This window comes from Pongo abelii, chromosome 8, assembly GCF_028885655.2.
Source record: "Pongo abelii isolate AG06213 chromosome 8, NHGRI_mPonAbe1-v2.0_pri, whole genome shotgun sequence".
NCBI classification, from domain to species: domain Eukaryota; kingdom Metazoa; phylum Chordata; class Mammalia; order Primates; family Hominidae; genus Pongo; species Pongo abelii.
In genome coordinates this window covers 140,283,091-140,301,650 of record NC_071993.2, presented here as the reverse complement: position 1 = coordinate 140,301,650, position 18,560 = coordinate 140,283,091, and the positions used below count along the sequence as shown (strand labels likewise).

At 62.0% G+C, this 18,560-nt stretch overlaps 1 protein-coding gene across 1 annotated transcript in view; it reads right to left on the bottom strand.

Moving 5' to 3' along the window:
* Nucleotides 1-18,560, bottom strand: part of ADGRA1 (adhesion G protein-coupled receptor A1) — a 61,277-nt gene that overhangs the window by 28,097 nt on the left and 14,620 nt on the right. Inside the window, 8 exon segments of the mRNA XM_054523092.1 lie at nucleotides 1,991-2,136; nucleotides 5,865-5,988; nucleotides 8,391-8,518; nucleotides 9,710-9,837; nucleotides 12,227-12,436; nucleotides 12,439-12,490; nucleotides 17,079-17,239; nucleotides 18,174-18,186. Of these exon segments, the coding sequence (XP_054379067.1) occupies nucleotides 1,991-2,136; nucleotides 5,865-5,988; nucleotides 8,391-8,518; nucleotides 9,710-9,837; nucleotides 12,227-12,436; nucleotides 12,439-12,490; nucleotides 17,079-17,239; nucleotides 18,174-18,186 (962 nt within the window).

Here is an 18,560-nt window from a genome sequence, read left to right as displayed (position 1 = left end):
GAAGCCCAAGCTAACACCGCCCACCATTCCCGAGTCTGCACCTGCCTCAGGGGTGCACAGGCTGAGCCCTGGCCAGGCACCCGGGGGGGCGGCTGGGGAGACTGAGTGACCAGGCAGGCCAGGAACCAAGGAACGCGGCTGGAACACGGCACCGTGTGGACACCCCCTGCCACAATGTCAAGACCTTTCTTACACAGGAAGGGGGCCCAGAGGGTAGGGGGTGGAGGATGGGGGTCTCCAGGCAGCCCCAGGAGGAAGCAGTCGCCTCGGCACCGTGGCCGCAAGCAGGGCCTTGCCGTCGCTGGGTCCACTGGTCAGTGCCGAGCCCCGGGCCCGCTGGCCCCCCAGCACCTGGACAGACGCACGGCTCTGTGGCGCGCATTGGCAGACACCGGATGGAAGAGCGCCAGGGTGTTCCACGGCTGCCAGCCTTCAAAACCAGGCAGCTCTTTCATCAATTACAGATGAGGAAATGCATTTTGAGAGTGATTTATACACCCAGGGGACCTGGGGCCTCCCTGGCAGGAGAGGCAAGATAATGAAACCCTACCTCCCCAGCCCCCACCAGCGGCAGAAGCACCACCCAGCCCTGGTTGCTAAGTGGCAACGTGTCTGCGTGGATCTGAAAATCAAACAGTGTCAGAAAATGCTCCGGGTGCAAATGAGCGCTGTTTACTGGAACAACACAGGATGTGGCTGTATCTGCCTTGAAATGAATTCTTCAGATGGTTTTGGACGGGACAGTGCCAGGTAGCCCTTCCGTGGAAGCGGGTGTCCGTGCGCCAGCACCGGGTCACATCCCACACGCAACCGGACGAGTGTCCTCCAAGATCCCCTGGGCCGGCCGGCCGGCCACAGAGCAGCCTCTGGCGGGGGTGCCTCACACAGGGCGCTGCTCTGGGCAAACCAGAAGTGCCCAAGGCAGGCACTCGGGGAGCCTCAGGGAACCCCAGAGGATGGGCCAGTAGGCACCCAAGGCCTCGAGGCCACGCTCCGGGCCTGGCTTTCGCCCACTGAGTGTTTGGGATTCAGTCTCAGTTCAGAAAAGGAAACGCCAATGGCTCTGGAACTCCCTGGCGAGCTCCGGCCCGAGTCACGGCTGTGGCCAGACCCCCATCTAAAGCAGCTGTCCCGGCTCCCTGACCCGGCTTTTTCCTGCTGGTGCAGAGGAGCTTCTGCCACCTCCCAGACGTGGACGCCCGGGTTTCCCTGGCTCTGGCCTGAGGGAGACAGGGAGGGAGGTTTGCGCCATCATGGGCTGTTCCCACCCCACTAGGCAGGACCGTGGTTCCCACCAAGGCAACGGTGCATTCCCAGCCTGAGGACGGATGGGGACCAAGAGCTGGTGCAGGCCGCTGGGGCTGGGGGGAGGGCGAGTGTCCCATCCCAGCAACTGGGCCTCACACAGCAGAGACACTGGGGGACCACACCTGCCTCCTGGCCTGAAGGGCCCAGGCCAGGGCCATCTTGAAATGAGTGCCTGAGTGTGTGAGGTTTTCCACCCAGCAACAGTCAGCTGCCTGATGTTACAGAGACCATGAAGCCGAAGCCAAAACCACTCAGAGCCCGTTTCCCTGGTGTGGCTGCCCTGCGGGGCATAGAGGGTCTCACGCCAGCAACTCTGTAGCACAGGAGGCTTGTCCAGCCCCCAACACACGCCAGCCCCAGACCAGCCCCAGAGCAGCCGGGCTCCAGCTGCAGATGTGGAGGGCAGGGCACCACCTGCCTCAGACTCCACCGGGGACCCTCCACCTTCAGGACCCCCTCTGCCCCACCCCCAGTGACCGGCGCCCCTCCCCTCCAGCACACTACCCCACCCCCAGATCTTTCGCCCGCTCTCCACCCTCCCTGGGAACACTGACCCTCCCCCATGGACCGGATCGTCCTCAGGCCCCTGGTGGCCTGGCGAGGAGGTTTGCCAAGACCCAGAAGGTGCATGCAGTGTCCAGGGCCCAGGTGGCAGGGCCTCGCGCCCACGTGCACTCAGTACCTGAGCAGGGGCTGCCTGGGGTACGGCGGCTGGTCTGCGTCCAGGCACAGAGGGGCCTTCTTGGTCACCTGCTTGTAGATGTTCCTGGCGGTCACTCCTATCCACAGCATGGTGGACAGCGTGGAATAATGCAGCACGATACCCACCTGCGGGGGAGCAGCGGTGAGCCAGGCCCTCGGCAGGCACCCACCCCCCAGAGCCCAGCAGCCTCAGCCCGGGCTTGCGTTTTCAAGAATGAGAGCGGCAGGCGGCCAGAAGCGTCTGTATCCCAGGGCAGACGGCGGCCGCCTCACAGCCGCCCGGAACTCACAGGGAGACGCTGAGCTGCAGAGACCCTTGAACGGCTCAGCTTTGCTCCCCTTCTGCACAGAGACGGGAGCAGGGAGTCTGTGGGGACCCATGGGCCTGTGCGTGCACACCCTGCTGCGTGCACACCCCACTGCGGTCCCTGTGGCCCAGGCACGGATGCTGTGAGCTGCAGACTGACGTCCCCTGAGCTCAGACCTGGACAGGTGTCCAGCAAGGGAGAGGAGGTGAAGTCCTCAGTGGGGTCACGCCAGGATGCTCTTACTGGGGTAGGATGAGCCCCCCACGGGGACGGCATTCATGTCACCCTGCAGGTCGCCGTTCCTCATTGCTATGGAAACTTCCTGCGTTAGCTGATTACGAGGGCCACACTGCTACCTTTGGAGTAATAACCTGACATTTTGAAATGACAGGTAAAATACTGCTATAATTGGAAAGGACATAAATGTTTAAGGAATACAGAGATTCGCCGCATAAAGCTAACGTCGCACCATTATGATGATTTATCAAATCCAGAGCTCAATTTTCACTCATGAGGAGGCTCTGCAGCAATTGATGAGGATACTGTGGCGTGGGCTGGAAAGATCGGAGGGCTGCGTTTGCGGTTTCAGATGAGCTCCCTGTGCGCCGCTGGGGGCAGGAGACACAGCAGGCCCCGGGGGGCTCCACCCTTTCTCCCAGGCTGGCCACTGAGTGTGGGGTCGTGTCCCATCCCAGTGCCTGGTGGAGACAGGGAGGCCTGGAAACCATGGGGCACTGCGTGGAGGAGTGGGGCAGAGGCGGCCCCCACAGCCCAGCCTCGGGTTCTTTCTTTTCAGGAAGCAGCCGTGGGGCTGTCATTGTCACCGCCCAGGGCGCTGGGGAGGATGGCAGAGCTGGCCCTGCCCGTTGTCTGTCTGGGCTAAGCCTCACCCATGCCGTGTGCATTTGGGGACCACAAGAAGGTGTACGTGGCAGAGCTCTGAGTCCTGGACACCGACTTCAGGCTGGACAGATGGAGAGGCTGCAGGGAAGCCACCAGCGTCCCACGGTGCTGCACGGCCGCCCCACCCCGCCGGACCCAGGGCCAGCGCCTGTCTCTGTTGACTGTGTCACTTAGCACGCGAATGGGGCTCACGGCCATCTCTTTGTTGCCATAGCAACTGTCCGTCCTCTCCAGCCATCCAGAGCCTGGGACCAGGTTTCACTCAGTGCTGAGCTGTGGCCCCCGGTGGGCGGGGCAGGCAGGAAGGTGGGTGTGACAAGGGTGGGCAGGCCGGGGGCAGGCGGGAAGGCGGATTGGCCACCACTGGCCCACGTGCAGACAGGTCGGGCTCCAAGTCTAGTTTTTACCAGACCCTCAGGTCTCCTTCCTCCAGCTGCGGTGGCTGAATTCCCCTCCTCACCCGGAGGCAGCGAATGCGGAACCGGCCTGGCCTCAGCGTTAGATCGATGAGAGAGCTTCTGTTCATGTCGCAGAGCACAGGGGAGCAGACAGTTCATCAGGGAGCTCGGAGAACGTCGCCTTGTGGGCTCCCCGAGTGGCTCTGGAGCTGCAGCCACTGCGGCCCCTGCCTCTGCTTCCCGAGCCTGGCGTCACGCGTCCGGCAGGCACCTCCCAACCCCGGCTGCTTCCACGGTTCATTTTCCACACTTGCGTCCTGTCCTGGAACGCAGCTCCACAGTGAGACCATGTGGGTTTGTCTCTGGCAGTGCCCTAGTGCCCACAGCATGGCCTGGCACCTTGTGGGCCCTCAGCACGTTTGCTGAGTGAGCGAGTGAGTGGATCGTGCTCCCTGGGAGATCAGGACAGCGTCTGGAGATAGGATCCAATCTTTTCCGCTCATTTCCTCCTGAGGGCTGTCGCCTTAACAAGATCTCCTCCAAGATTGCAACCCTCTGGAACCTTCCAGACCTGCCAGCCACAGCCCCAACACTCCAGCATCCGCCCTGAGTTGTCACTGCAGGCCTGGGCCCCGGGAGCTCCGTCCAGGCAAGCAGTGGCCGGTGTTCCCGAAGGCGCGGGCAGGGTTTGCTGAAGGCCCTTGGGGGGGCCCCACCCGCGGATCCAGCAGGCTTCATCCCAGTGTGGGGCGTGCTTGGTGGCAAAGTGCAGACGTGACGGTGACAGCCTCTCGCAGGCACTTACGGGCGGGACGTCAATGGCGTTTCCTGGGCACTTGCTGTGGTTGTTTCCAGCTTACCAGAGGAATGATTAAGGAGGCAGGAGGTACGTCCGACCTCAGCCGCCTTCAGGTGCGTGCCAGCAACTCCTCTGTCGGGGCCATGCTGGGCCCAGGCCCAGGCCCAGGCGGGGGGCATGGCCTCCTGGCAGTCTGGCATGATGTGTGGTCACACACAGACACAACGTCTCCTCTGCGTGCCGGACGCCAGGGCCCTGTGTTTGTGTGAGCCCCTGCCCGGCCCGTCCCAGCCTGGCACATGGAAGTGTAGTGCTGGGAAGGAAGGAAGCCCGTGGCCGCAGCAGGCAAGTGTGGGAGCCTGAGGGGAAGTCTGGCAGGTTCTGTGCACTCAGCTCAGATTCTCCCCAGACACCCCTGTGGAGCAAGCCCTGCGTGAGTCTCCACCACTGCTGTCTGCAGGTGCGTGTCAGTGCCAGGTACCATAGGAGGGTCCCAGAAACTACAGGGCGGATCCCTGGCAAGTTGCCCTGCAGGCCATGGCAGCCCCCTGGCTGTGTCCGGGCCTGGAGGTAACTGTACTGGGCTGTGTGGCTGCTGAAGTGGGGCGGCCACTGGGACCGGGCTAGGTGTGTGGGGAGGAGCTGCCCCGGAGCTGTGGCTACAGAGGCTCTGGGCAGGTCCTCTTGTTGGCCATGAGCCACAGCCCAAAGTGGATGAGGACGAGGCTTAGTTTTGATGTAAGGGTGTCTACCATGAGCTCTGCCAGGAACTGAGTGTGATGTACACGTCCCCCCTTTTAAACCAAGGTCAGGCTGGGTCCCCAGATGGGAGGAGCCTTCTGTGTGTCGTTCTTTTCAATGCTCGGTGCTCTCCAGCTCTCCCTGCAGTGGGGGAGGAGGGTTCCCCGAGTGACATTTCTGTTTGGCTTCCAGGGGTGGGGGTGTCCGTGCAGAGGACGAGCTTGCCCTTCTGGTGACTCAGGCAGCAGCATCTGCAGGTTCCTCCCTGGACCAGAGCATGTGCCCCTCCTCGAACTGCCCCCACCACTTTCTCCGGGAGGGGCGAGCTGTGTCCCCCCAGCACTTTCTCCGGGAGGGTGGGCTGTGTCCCCCCCACCACTTTCTCCGGGAGGGGCGGGCTGTGTCCCCCCAACCACTTTCTCCAGGAGGGGTGGGCTGTGTCCCTGCTCCCGGGCAGCGCACACTTTGGGGACGGTAAGTGTCAGGTTAGCGCCGGCCTGGAGGGGGCTGTGCCGTGGAATCAACCCTGGGGTCAAACGTGGAGCACGTGGCTTGCATGGCGTGAAGCCGAGACACCGGCCTGCCGGGGCCCGACCCCCTTCCCAGGAAATAGCTGAGCAAACGCTGGAATATTATTTAGTAAACAAGATGACGCTCACGCACTTCCCCTCTGGTAGGAGCCAACGAGGGTGCCCCGGCACTCACCGCCTGGCACAGGATGGGGTACTTGGTGCGATTGATGCCGCCGGCGAACACGGTGAATGTCAGGGCCGCGTGGAAGCAGAAATTCAGGAGCGTGTGCCGGCCCTTGCGGCTGATGCGGATGGCGCTGTGGGACGGGAAAGGAGGGTTTCACATGAGCGGTGGCTCTGCAAGGGGAGGCGTGGAAGGGAGCCCCCTGGGGCGCAGGCTCTGTCCCTGGGAAGTCCGGGCTGTCCATGGGGTCGGGGCAGCTGTCCGAGGACCCGGCCAGGGTAGAGCAGACGGGTCGTCTGAGTCTGCCCTGAGTGGCGGCCACTGGCAAGTTCTGCCTTACGTCACCCTGGCACACTGAGGCGGGGAGGGGTTTGCAGAAGCTTGAACAACCTCATCACTTGGCGAATGAAGACACTGAGGCCCTGAGACTCCAGGACTTGGCCACACACCGTCTCAGAGATAGAGGCCGCACCGCCTGGGTCCCAGCATGGGGTGCCCCTCTGAGCAGGTGTCTGGCACGTCAGGAAGAGACCGTGATTAGACTGGCTCAGCGTGACCCCGGCTATAGCCTGGGGCGGAGCCGGCCATGCCCGCCTGTGGCTGTGACCACCACGTCCGGGGCCCGACGGGCGGCCACTGTGACTCTGGCCACGGCCTCGCCTCAGCCTCTCCCCGTAATCACAGCTACTCTGGTCTAAACGGATTTTATCCGCCCCCCCGAGTTGGTAGGACGGCACCAACCACCAAGCTGATGATACTTGGAAGCAGGGCCTCTGGGCAGAGCTGTCGTGATGGGATCAGGGACCTGGAGAAAGAGGCCCCGAGAGCACCTCACCCTCCACAGAAAGGGGCACAGTCAGGGACACAGGTGGGGACACAGGCAGGGACACAGGCGGGGACACAGGCAGGGGCACAGGCAGGGACACAGGCGGGGACACAGGCGGGGACACAGGCGGGGACACAGGGGGGGACACAGGCGGGGGCACAGGCGGGGACACGGGGGGGACACAGGCGGGGGCACAGGTGGGGACACGGGGGGGACACAGGCGGGGGCACAGGTGGGGACACGGGGGGGACACAGGCGGGGGCACAGGCGGGGGCACAGGCGGGGACACAGGCAGGGACACGGGGGGGACACAGGCGGGGGCACAGGCGGGGACACGGGGGGGACACAGGCGGGGGCACAGGCAGGGGCACAGGCAGGGACACGGGGGGACACAGGCGGGGACACAGGCGGGGACACAGGCGGGGACACAGGCAGGGGCACAGTCGGGGACACAGGCGGGGACACAGGCGGGGACACAGGTGGGGACACAAGCAGGGACACAGGCGGGGACACAGGCGGGGGCACAGGCGGGGGCACAGGCGGGGACACAGGCAGGGACACGGGGGGACACAGGCGGGGACACAGGCGGGGACACAGGCAGGGGCACAGTCAGGGACACAGGCGGGGGCACAGGCGGGGGCACAGGCGGGGACACAGGCAGGGACACGGGGGGACACAGGCGGGGACACAGGCGGGGACACAGGCAGGGGCACAGTCAGGGACACAGGCGGGGGCACAGGCGGGGACACAGGCGGGGGCACAGGCGGGGACACAGGCGGGGACACAGGCAGGGACACGGGGGGACACAGGCGGGGACACAGGCGGGGACACAGGCAGGGGCACAGTCAGGGACACAGGCGGGGGCACAGGCGGGGGCACAGGCAAGGACACATGCGGGGGCGCAGGCGGGGACACATGCGGGGGCACAGGCAGGGGCACAGGCAGGGACACAGGCAGGGACACAGGCAGTGGGCGCCATCCGTGAGCCTGGAGCTGGCCCTCTGCAGACACTCCAGACACAGCGTCATGGGTGCCTTGATCTGGGACCTCGGCCTCCAGAACTGAGAAGTCAGTTTCCACCGTCGATAAACCATCAAGGCCCCCGTGTTCTGCTGCAGCAGCCCAAACAGACTAAGATGACAGTTTCAGACCCGCCCAAGCCTCTTCCTGTGATCACAGCCTTGTGTGCGCCCGAGTCTCTGATGAGACTGTGGCCCTGGGCGCATCCAAGCTCTGTCTGTGACCGAGGCGCCCTTAGCTTCAGACACACCTGAACCCCCGCCCATGACTGGCTGTGGGTGTGCCCACCCTGACTGCAGCCGGACCCCCTCATGTTCTCGGTGCCTCTCCGAGGCTCTGCAGGCCATAGTGACCGCCCAGGGGAACCTGAGCTTCTCAGCGTGCCTGGACTGACACCGCACCCATTTCTGGAAGAACTTATTTCGCATGAGGACACGGGGGATGCCGTCGAGAAGACCCTGACGGAGGCCTGAGTGGACGGGCGCGGCTTCCCCAAGCTCCATCCACCCTTCGGCTGTGTGATGGGCACCAGGCTGCTGAGTGGGTCTGAGCTGGCTGGCGACCCGAGTTGTACCTTCAAGGACCTTGCTACATGAGGGGGCAGTGACATTGCCCTCCAGTGACTTGCCTTTGAAGGTAAGAGCAGGTTTCTTGGGCACAGGGGGCGCCCTTGCCCGTACCAGGCTCACCTCTGGTGCACGATGTAGGTGACGACGGAGGCCAGGAGGCAGAGCAGCATGACGGCCGTGCACGCGTACACCACGGGGTGCAGGAACTCCCCTGGGTAGCGGGGCAGGGAGAGCACCGTCTTCAGATCCTGAGGATAAAGCAAAGGAGACGTGTGTGACTGGCTGGTGGGTCTGTGTGGGCGGCGCCGTCGCCTGAGTCTACCCTTGGGGCTCGGCCTCCCCTGCAGCCGCTCCAGGCATTTTCGTGTGGGGTCTCAGGGAAGGGGGGCTGCCTGGGGCGGTACAGTCAGGCTGCGTCTGTGGATGCTCAGGGAGTGCACGGGAGGGGCCCCACGTGGCCATGGAGCGCTGTTTGTCCTCGCCCTCCACCGGCTCTCCTGGCCAAAGGCATCCTTGTGTGGCTCTGAGGCCGGCTCCTGGGGCCGTGTTTCGGTCGACTGATGCCTGCCTCCAGCCTCCTCTCTTCCCGCAGCCTGCAGGTGGCTGGGTGGGGTCTGGGTGGGCCTTACAGAGAGGCAGGGAAACCACGGGATGGCCCCAGCTGCACCGGGAGCCCCACACTCATCGAAACCCTGCTTGTCAGCATCTCCCGGGAGGATTCTGTATGAGCTTCTGTGAGAGGTGGAGAAAGAGTGGAGACCGTTTAGCACAAACAGACCTGGACCGGAGGCCGCTAACTCCACCTGCTTCTCTGCCCAAGAAAAGGGTTCAGGGTCAGAGTTCAAAGGGGAATATGTGTTCTCTGTGGCAGAGTAGACTGGGGAAAAATCGCCCCGGCTGGAAAGGTTTGGAGCTGACGGGGCTTCATCTTTTCTTCATCAGGTGAGCGAGGTGAGCTCACCAGGGAAGCACAGAGGGGTGCACAGGCTGGGGAGGGGGCTTCAGGGGCATCCGCCCAGAAACATGCGTGCACAGGCCAGGGAGGGGGCCTCGGGCCACCAGCCCGCACTCAGCTCTGTCTCAGGCTTCCAGCCTCCAGACTGTGGGAAACATGTCTGTGCTTCAGGGCCCCACTGTGTGGGGTTTAGTTATGAACCTCAGGCAGGCGAGCAGGGTGGGTGCCATGTTCCGGTAAGAACCCTGTGGGTGGGTGCCAGCAGGGGTGAGGGCTGCAGCCGCCTGGCCCCTCCCCAGCCCCCTGGTGATCGCTGCACCTGTGCCAGGCTCCGGCCGCTCTGACTACGCCGTGGGTGCTGCCCCGGGCGTTGGGGCAGGAGGAGGCAGCCGGCGGGGCCTCTGGAATGGCACCGGCTGAGTGAGGCGGGAAGTGGAGAGGGACCCTCCTGTGCCTGAAGGGCCGTGGGCGGAAGCAGCGTCACCTGTGTTGGGACACAGGCAGCCAGCGGGCCCGAGAGCTCCTGCTTCCCTCCTGAGGCCACACGTCTTGTCTGTCCAGCCAAGATGAGGCCCTGGCTGGCTAGAGAGTGTCCACCATGGGCAGAGGGCGCTCCGGGGAGCCAAGGGACTGGCTGACAGTCAAAGCCCAAAATAGGGCCCCTGCCCCAGGGTTCGAGCAGCACTGGCCAGGCTGGCACCGGAGGGGCCCTGCATCCCAGGACGAGGAGCCTGGACCTGTGCGAGGGCGAAGGTGCCTGGGAGAGGAGCGGGTGTCGGTGTGGAGCCGCAGAGCTGGAGTGACAGCAGACACTTTGCTTTCCGGGGAGTGTTTAGAATCTGCCCATTTCTTCCTGGACACCAGGACCCCACAAAGAGACAGCGCCCTGTGGTTCAGGCTTGGCTGTGAGGCCCACCCTGGACAGAGGCCCCTGAGGGTTTTCGGGGGGCTCAGGGCCCAGGAGAGCCCCACCCTCACTCTGCCCCTCTGTAAAGAGGTGAGCTGGGCGGGCCTCTGTCCAGATTCTCCTGAGTGCCCCAGAGCCCGAAGCGTCAGTTGCCTCCTGCAACAGTTGTGGGGTGAGTGTCCGGTCCGAGCTCCAGCTGGGGCTCCTGCTTCCCCCAGAGAGCAACCCAGGGACAGCCCAGCCAACTGTGGATGCTCTCGCACGTCCCTCCTTGGTGTTCTGGCTGCTGGAGCGCTTGCCACCAGGAGACGATGCATGGGGGCCCTGGCGTGACTCGGGCGGTGCCGGGCTGGTTGTCCCACGTTTGCTGGTTTAGTAGGCGCCCACTTCCTGCCATGTGCAAACAGCTCCAAAGTCACGGAAAAGCATGTTTTCCCGGCCAAATCCCGACATCAGGTTATCCAGTGAGTTATCTGCTGCTGGGAGGTGGAGAATGCCCCATGTGGGTAGAAGAACTGAAGGTTTAACGGGGCGTGAGCGACGCCCCAGATTCTTGTCCCCAGGATTCTTCCACGAGAGTCAACGGCTTTTCCTCCGTGACATTGACCCAGGGTCCAAAATAAACCTGAACACTCTACACAGTTCCGACGAGCCGCTCTTGCAAACCCAGATCCGTGAGAGAAGCCAAGAGAGTGGGGTCCACTCTGTGTCCAGCCCTCTCCGAGTCTATCGGAGCATTTCCTCGGTGAGTCGCCTGGAACAAAGACTTCGTTCTCATCTGTTGTGTTGAAGAGCCTGGGTGGTCTGCCCCGGGCCCTCACGTGTCCTCCCACGGCCTTCCTGGGCTGCTGTGGCCGCCACGCACCCTCCTGAAGCATCAGACTCCTGCTCAGCTGCAGGGGCGGGGGCGAGGGGCGGTGCTACAGTGGGCGGAGGCGCAGATGGCAGCCAGGAAAGTGCGTGCCCTGATGTCTGGTGCCCGCGAGCCGCGTCCTGTCCCGCTGCCTCCATCCTCAGGGCCAGAAGGAGACTTAGCCTCCCGTCTGTGGCTTTTAGTCACAAACACAAACCCCTTCGTGTTAAGCCCAATCAGAGCTGCTTTTCATGCAAGAGGCAAACGTCTCAGGTCGTGAGCGCAAGGTGCAGGCTGCACTGGGAGGAGGCCGCCCAAGCTCCAGTGACAGCGAGGGCCACGCCGCCTTGTGTGGGGCTTCTCGTCTGAAGGCCAAGCTGTGAGGCTTCACACGGACTGAGGCGGCAAGGGCAGGTGTGGACGCTCGGAGCTGCCGCGTGAGCTGGAGGCCTGGGCCATGGTCCTCACCTGTGCAATGATCCGTGGGTCAACAAGATGTTTTATAAGAAACAGATGTGTGATTTAGTTTGGTTTCTTTTTTTTTTCTTGTCTCCAAATTACAGTTATCAACAGTGCCTTTCTACATTTTCAGAGGTGACATTTAAAATTCAAAGTGGGTCATGCGCAGTGGAGACGTGTGTTGTCTTTTAAAGTTTGCACATGCACGGATTCCTCTTTGCAAGTGTTCCCCAGGCCTGCTGGTCAGATCTGTGGCTGAACAGAGCCTGGCTGACAGGGGTGGGCCGGCAAGTCATAAGCAGAATTCCCGGACCCTTGGCTCGCAATGCAGCCAGGCTCCTGGGGGGTGAAGAACACGGTTCCGAGGACCCAAGGGGGCTGGGAAGGGGCAGATGAAGGTGACCCTGACCTTCTTGGCCCAGATGAAATGGCCGAATGCCAGCTTGGTTCTGTGCCCGCAGGATGGCCCGGGTTGCTCTAGAAGCCGCCCAGAGATGTCTCTGCTTCCCTGGGGAAGGCGGGCATCCATCTCCCATCCGCCGGCCTCGGAGCCAACAGTCCCGCCAGCGTGAGCCCGGCATGCGTGGGACTCATGCTCCGGCTTATTTGTGTCTCCTCTTTCTTGAGTCCTAACTTCCTCCTCTGTTTTCCCTCATTTTAAGTGGAGGTCTCCTCTTTGGTGTGTTCTGCAAATCAAGTGGGTCAGGGTGTTAAAGACAAAAAGGAGGAAAGATGAGAAGAAAGCAGTCAGTCAAGTTATGTGTGAATTTTCTGATCAAAACTTAACCTTTCTGCAGCAGCGAGAGGTGGGAAAGTGACCTCTTCAAACCTGGGGAATGCCAGCTGCCTGAAGGAATCTTCCTCCCTGCGGGTGAGGTGTTCGGGGCCAGGTCTGCAGCTCCGACTGGCTGAGGAACCTTCTTTCCTGCACAGTGAGGTGTCCAGAGCCAGGTCTGCAGCTCCGACTGACTGAGGAACCTTCCTCCCTGCGCGTGAGGTGTCTGGGGCCAGGTCTGCAGCTCCAACTGGCTGAAGAACCTTCTTTCCTGCACGGTGAGGTGTCCGGGGCCAGGTCCACAGCTCCGACTGGCTGAGGAAGGAACACGTATCCTCCCAGGTGCTTCCTTTCCTTCCTCCCTTCCTTCCTTCCTTCCCTCCCTCCTTCCTTCCTTCCTTCCCTCCCTCCTTCCTTCCTTCCTCCCTCCCTCCCTCCCTGCCTCTTTCTCCTTCTTCATTCAGGTGCTTCTTCCTGGTTCTTCCTGTTTCTCTTTCTTGTTTTTTCTGGTTCTCCCTGTTTTACTTCCTGGTTCTGTGCCAATGAACACTGAATTCCTGAGAGCCTGATGTATTCCCTCGTCTGCCTTTTAAATAATAATTGCATCTACTGATCTGTCAACTTTTCATGGATGTGTTCCAGGGGAAAGGCGGAAGGTAGAGGAGAAGAATTTATTCCTCCAGAGCACAGATGACCCGTAGTCGGCATGATGTTTGTAAGGTGTGTCATGATTTTCTTCTTGGAGGAGTAGATGGGCTAGTGAAGTTTTGAAGAGATTTCAAAAAAAAGTGTTAAAATATCATAGATGCTTTCTTTCTAGACTGGTAGTTACTTGTTTAAAGTTCTTAATTTTCGGGAATATGTGAGGTGGGATGACAAGCTCTCCATCTGTGAGATGAAGGAAGTAGACTGTAGCCATTTTTAGTCATTTAGATATTAGACTAAAAAGCAACCAGCTGAAAAGAACTCAGTACAGCTCTGACATGTTCGTAAGCGCGACCGACCATCCTTACGCCCTGTGAGAGGCCCTGCGTCCCGGGCCCCTGCCGCCTTCTGAATGCCCATTCCTGGCAGAGGCCAAGGGGTGAAATTTGAGCAGAGATAAACCCACTGCGTGTGGGCTCACATACTTCCTACCAACTCAGAGCTCCGAGTCTCCCACAACCTGCCTTTGGGCCAGGACCTGATCCTGGTTCTCTTCAGGGCAGACTTCGCACGGGTCCGGCCTTGGGGAGCAGCTGCAGGCTCCTCCTCACTCTCGGCTTCCGAGACTCCCCTTCCTGGGGGCACCGCCAGGAGGCTGGCCTTGACCTTGGGCCCGTCACCCTCAGGCTGGAAGTCTTCACCCTTCGGCTACCCGCCTCATCTCCTTGGAGGTTTCGAAGGCACTCTGTCCTTTCGGAAGCTGGGGAAGGAAGTGTTAGACCTAAGGAGCTCCCTACACACACCAGGTCTCTGGGGTCCCCCAGCCCAAGCTTGTCCTCTCACTCAATCTGGGCATTGAGAACCTTCAGGATGCAGCTAACAGCGCCTCTGATGACCAAGAGTCAGCCCTGAATTGAGAGCTGGAAGGGGCTTGGTCAAGTCCCCTTTGAGAGCCTCTACCCTACTCACAGAAAGCTGGCAGCTCACAGGTGACCACACAGAAACTCAGATGCTCACCGGGCAGCAGTGCCATCGGCACAGGGCCTGAACCCTGAAGGGAGGATGAGCTCATGCTCCCAGCTGCACCTAAATATTGCAATTGTGGAATGAAAGTAGCCACAAAGGGCCAGACAACATCTTCACACCACACCCTGTCCCACAGCAACCACACTGTACCAGCCACACCGCCCATCCCACAGCAACCACACTACACCAGCCCACACCACCACAAACCACACACACTATACCAGCCATATTGCCCATCCCACAGCAACCACACAGCAGCCCACACCACCCTATCCACAAAAACCACACTACACCAGCCACACCACCCAACCCCACAACCACCCTACACCAGCCCACACCACCACAAACCACAAAAACCACCTTACACCAGCCCACACCACCACAAACCACAAAAACCACCTTACACCAGCCCACACCACCACAAACCACAGCAACCACACTACACCAGCCACACTGCCCATCCCACAGCAACCACACACCAGCCCACACCACCCTATCTCACAAAAACCACACTGCACCAGCGACACCACCCAACCCTACAACCACCCTACACCAGCCCACACCACCACAAACCACAGCAACCACCTTACACCAGCTACACCACACACCACACATCAGTCATGCCAATCTTATTATTCTGTTTACTTTCTGACCACAAACAGTGTTACTAGGAGAGCGAGAGCCTGTGCCGAGTGTGGGGTGCCTCAGTGAGGCCACCAGACTCAGATCCTCTGAGAGAAATGGTCACAGGGAAAGCAAAAGCTCTGCAGCTTTATCTAATTCCGAAGACTGACAGTCGGCAGGGGGCCTGAACCCTGAAGGGAGGATGAGCTCATGCTCCCAGCTGCACCTAAATATTGCAATTGTGGAATGAAAGTAGCCACAAAGGGCCAGAAGACATCTTCACACCACACCCTGTCCCATAGCAACCACACTGCACCAGCCACACTGCCCATCCCACAGCAACCACACTGCACCAGCCACACCATCCAACCCCGCAGGCGTTGCCCCATAGGTGCCACACCCAGGGAAGCCCCAGGCCTCCCAGTTGGCAGGATCTGTGGCTTTTCAGCCTCAAATTCAGGCCCTCGAGAACAACTGTTCTCCGAGTTAAGTGTGAGGACTGCAAGTTACAGGGTGCGAAGTGACACCTATTTCATTTCGGAGCCTGCTGGAACTCAAGTCCTGATAGCACCCCTCGTGGAGACAGGCAAGTTCACATTTGCTTTTGCTCGTTAACAGTGGTGACAGAGACAGCTTGCAGAAGGAGGTGCCCCAGCTTTAACCACTGGACACGTGGCCTGCAGGTCCTCCAGAGGGGAGCAAACTGTCCATCCTGTAGAGCACCATGGGCCGACAAACCAGCCTTTTGAGAGGACAGCCTGGCCCAGCCAACCTGCTGGACAGCAGCTCAGAATCCAGGGCTGACTCATGCCTTTGTGCCTGGCCAGGAGCGATGCCACCAAAGAATCTGACCTGTGACCTGTGCCCTATGCCCTTACACTTGGGAGCTCAGCAGGCAGCTTGCCCCTGGCAGGGGTCAGGAGCCCCCCAGAGCGCCGCAGTGGGGCAGGCAGAGTCAGGGCCACCCTGCCCTGGCCACGGCCTCCAGGCTTGCTTCTCAAGACCCCACGGCCATGGGGTGAGCCTGCTCAGGGATCTACGCTGTGAACCTGGAGACACATGCAGAAAAATGCTGCACCAGATTGATGCAGCACAGGAGGGCAACTCCATACACTTTCAGAGGTTCTCTCAGGTGCAAATGTTACTTGTTGTGAATAAAAACAGTGAGCTGCTGAAATGCCACACTCTCCAGGCAGATCGGGCTCAGCGAGCTTTCACAGTCTTGGGTGAGCAGGAGCTCTGGGCTGCCAGGCAGGCTGGGACCAGGTGGCCCCGGGCCGAGCAGGTTGTAGCAGGAAGCTCCACCAGGAGCCCGGAGCTGAGAGGAGAGTGCACGAACGGGCTCAGCCTGCGAGGGTTGGTGCCCTTCTTGAATTGGGGAGGCCCCTGCACAGTTGTTCGCAGAAGGGCCAAGGGTTAGAGAGGAGGAGGTGAGGAAGGGGATGAGAGGGACCCCTGGGCTGCGGCAGCACCCCCACCTTCAGAAGCCCTTCTCCGTTCACTGTCCTCTGTCAATGACAGTTTTCCATTTTGCAAATAACAGCCTGAATTTGAGGCTGAAAAGCCACAGATCCTGCCAAGTGGGAGGCCTGGGGCTGCGCTGGGTGTGGTACCTGCGGGGCAACAGCGATGGTTCCTGAGGCTGGTGGGAGCCCGGGGGCGGGTGGGAGCCCGGGGGCGGGCAGGAGCCCTGGGGCCAGCCTGCTGCCCCCTGAGGTGCTGCCGGTGCTGGAGACGCAACCTTGTCAGGCGTCTGAAAGGTAAGTGCGGAGACCTCAGCCAGCCTCAGAGGGGAAGCAACCACTGGAAGACAATACTGAATTTTGGCAAAGGCATCTCTCTTGCTTGGACATTTCGAACGGAACAAGAAGAAAATGAACAAGTGACTCAGACCGATGGCTCCTTACGCAGCGGACACGGGGTCTGCTCCGAAGCACGCGAGCCGGCGTCTGTGGCGCCGCACATTCTGGGGGCCATTGGCATTCTCTGCACGTGCCCTGGGTCCTCACCGCCTGCCAGCTGTCCCTTACCAGCACACACAAGGCATTGTTCACTCAGCTGTCAGCCCTTCCGGAACCCAGACCTTCAGCAACTGCAGCAAAAGCTTGCTGGTGCCTCAGGGAGGGACCCACGATGGGCCCGGCTTGCCGATCCAGCCAGCTGCCAGCCACGAGCCCCTTCCCGCTGAAACACCCTTCCCGTGCCTGCCGTGTGCGCGGCCGCCTTCTCTCCGCCACAGCCTCCACTGCTGAAACCCACCTACGTCTGTCCGCACTGCCTTTCATCAACTTTCTGATGGGAAGGGGCTGGCAGGGTGGCGTGGGGGAGGCCGGTGACCAGGGTGGAGGGGCTTGGGGTGGCAGGGACCCCAGCCCAGGCACAGACCAGGTTTTCACAGGGCACGGATGCCAGCGCTGCGGGAGGGACGTCGCCTCCATTGATTAAATGATTCGACATTGCCATATGCCTGCAACTCATTAGTATGATCAGCACCCAGCACGCCGGGAGCAGAGGCGCCCAGACACGCGGCCTGTCCCCGGCCCCCACTCCATAGAGCCTCCCGCCCTGGCACCGAGCCCGGAAGCCCGGTCACCAGCTCGCCATTCCACAACTTTTCCAGCCTGGGAGTCCCCGAACCGGTGGCCGCCCCCCCGCAGCGGCCTAGCCCCCAGCTGCAGGACCCCCGGGACCCCCGTACTCACCATGAGCGCTGCAAAGTTACGAAGCGTAAGCGCCGCTGGAGGAGGCGTCCAGGGGGAGGCGATCAGGTCGCGCCCTGCTCCCCGCCAGCCTCCATGGCCTCCGGAAGGTCAAAGTCCCAGATGGCGGCCAGGAGGTCGCACTCCCGGGCCCCTGGCCTCAGGGTGACCGCGGCGGGGCGGGCGCAGTCCCGGAGCTGCTCCCATCTGCGAAGACAGCGGCGGTCAGCGGGGCGGGCGGAGGGCAGCTCGCAGCCCCGACCCCGCCAGGGAGCAGCCGCGGCCCCTGTCGCTCCCTCCCCTCCGCGGGCGGCCTCGGGGCTGCGCCTGGGGCTGGCGGAGGCGGTGCCGATGGGACCGGTGGGGGGCTCGGACCGAACGCGCCAGCGGCAGATGCGTCTCCTTCTCCATATTTAAAAATCAATCTGCGCCCCACTCCCGGCTCCGGAGCCAAACTCAACCATCTCGGGCTGCACAAAGCCAGAGGCGCGCCGGGGCGTTTGCACCGGGAACCGGCACCGAGTGACCCGCCCGCCCCAGCCCGGCCGCGGCGCCTGCTCTGGCTGGATGTGGCTCGAGCTCTGGGCCGAGCGCGCGGGGCGGGGGCCCTGGATTATCCGCGGCGCCTCCCGCCACAGCGGAGCCGAAAGTTACTCGGAGCCGCTTTCTTCGCGGCCGGCGTCACCCCGGGGCGGGAGCTTTTCTGCCGAGCCGCGGCCCCGCGCGTCCCTCCCGCCGCCCAGACCCGCGCGTCCTTCCCACCTGCTGTGGCCGAAGCGGCTGCCGGGGCGGCCGGGCCGCGCTCCCGGAGACAGACGCGCTGCGCTCCCCCCGCCGGGGACCCGCTCTCCATTCGCGAGGGCAGCGGCCGAGCTGGGAGCGAGTTATCAACAGATTGCGGGGCTGCGGCGCCGGCCGGTGAGTCACAGCCCCGCGCACGAGCGGCCCGGCCCGGCCAGCAGCGCCGCCGCCTCTGTGCGCACCTCCCGCGGCGACAGCGGGGACCCGGGGCCGGAGGCAGGCGCGTAACCATGGGGACCTGGGCGGGCGATGGCGGCGGGCGGGCTCCTGCCGCAGGGTGGGGATGGCTCTTCCAGCCGGGCGGCCGCCGTCACACTGCAGAGCGCATTTAAAGAGACACCTCGCTCCGCGCTCGCTCCCCAGCACCAGACCCTCGCCCGAAAACGCCGCCGGGCGGACTGCACGACCCTGTGTTATTCCCAAAGGCAATCTCCATCCGTGGAGAAGCTGCAGGAACAGAAATATACACAAGAAAATGGATTTGGAAGGAATTTTCCATCCTTTATTAACATTCTCAAGTCCAGATATGCCAGAACCGAGGTGCAC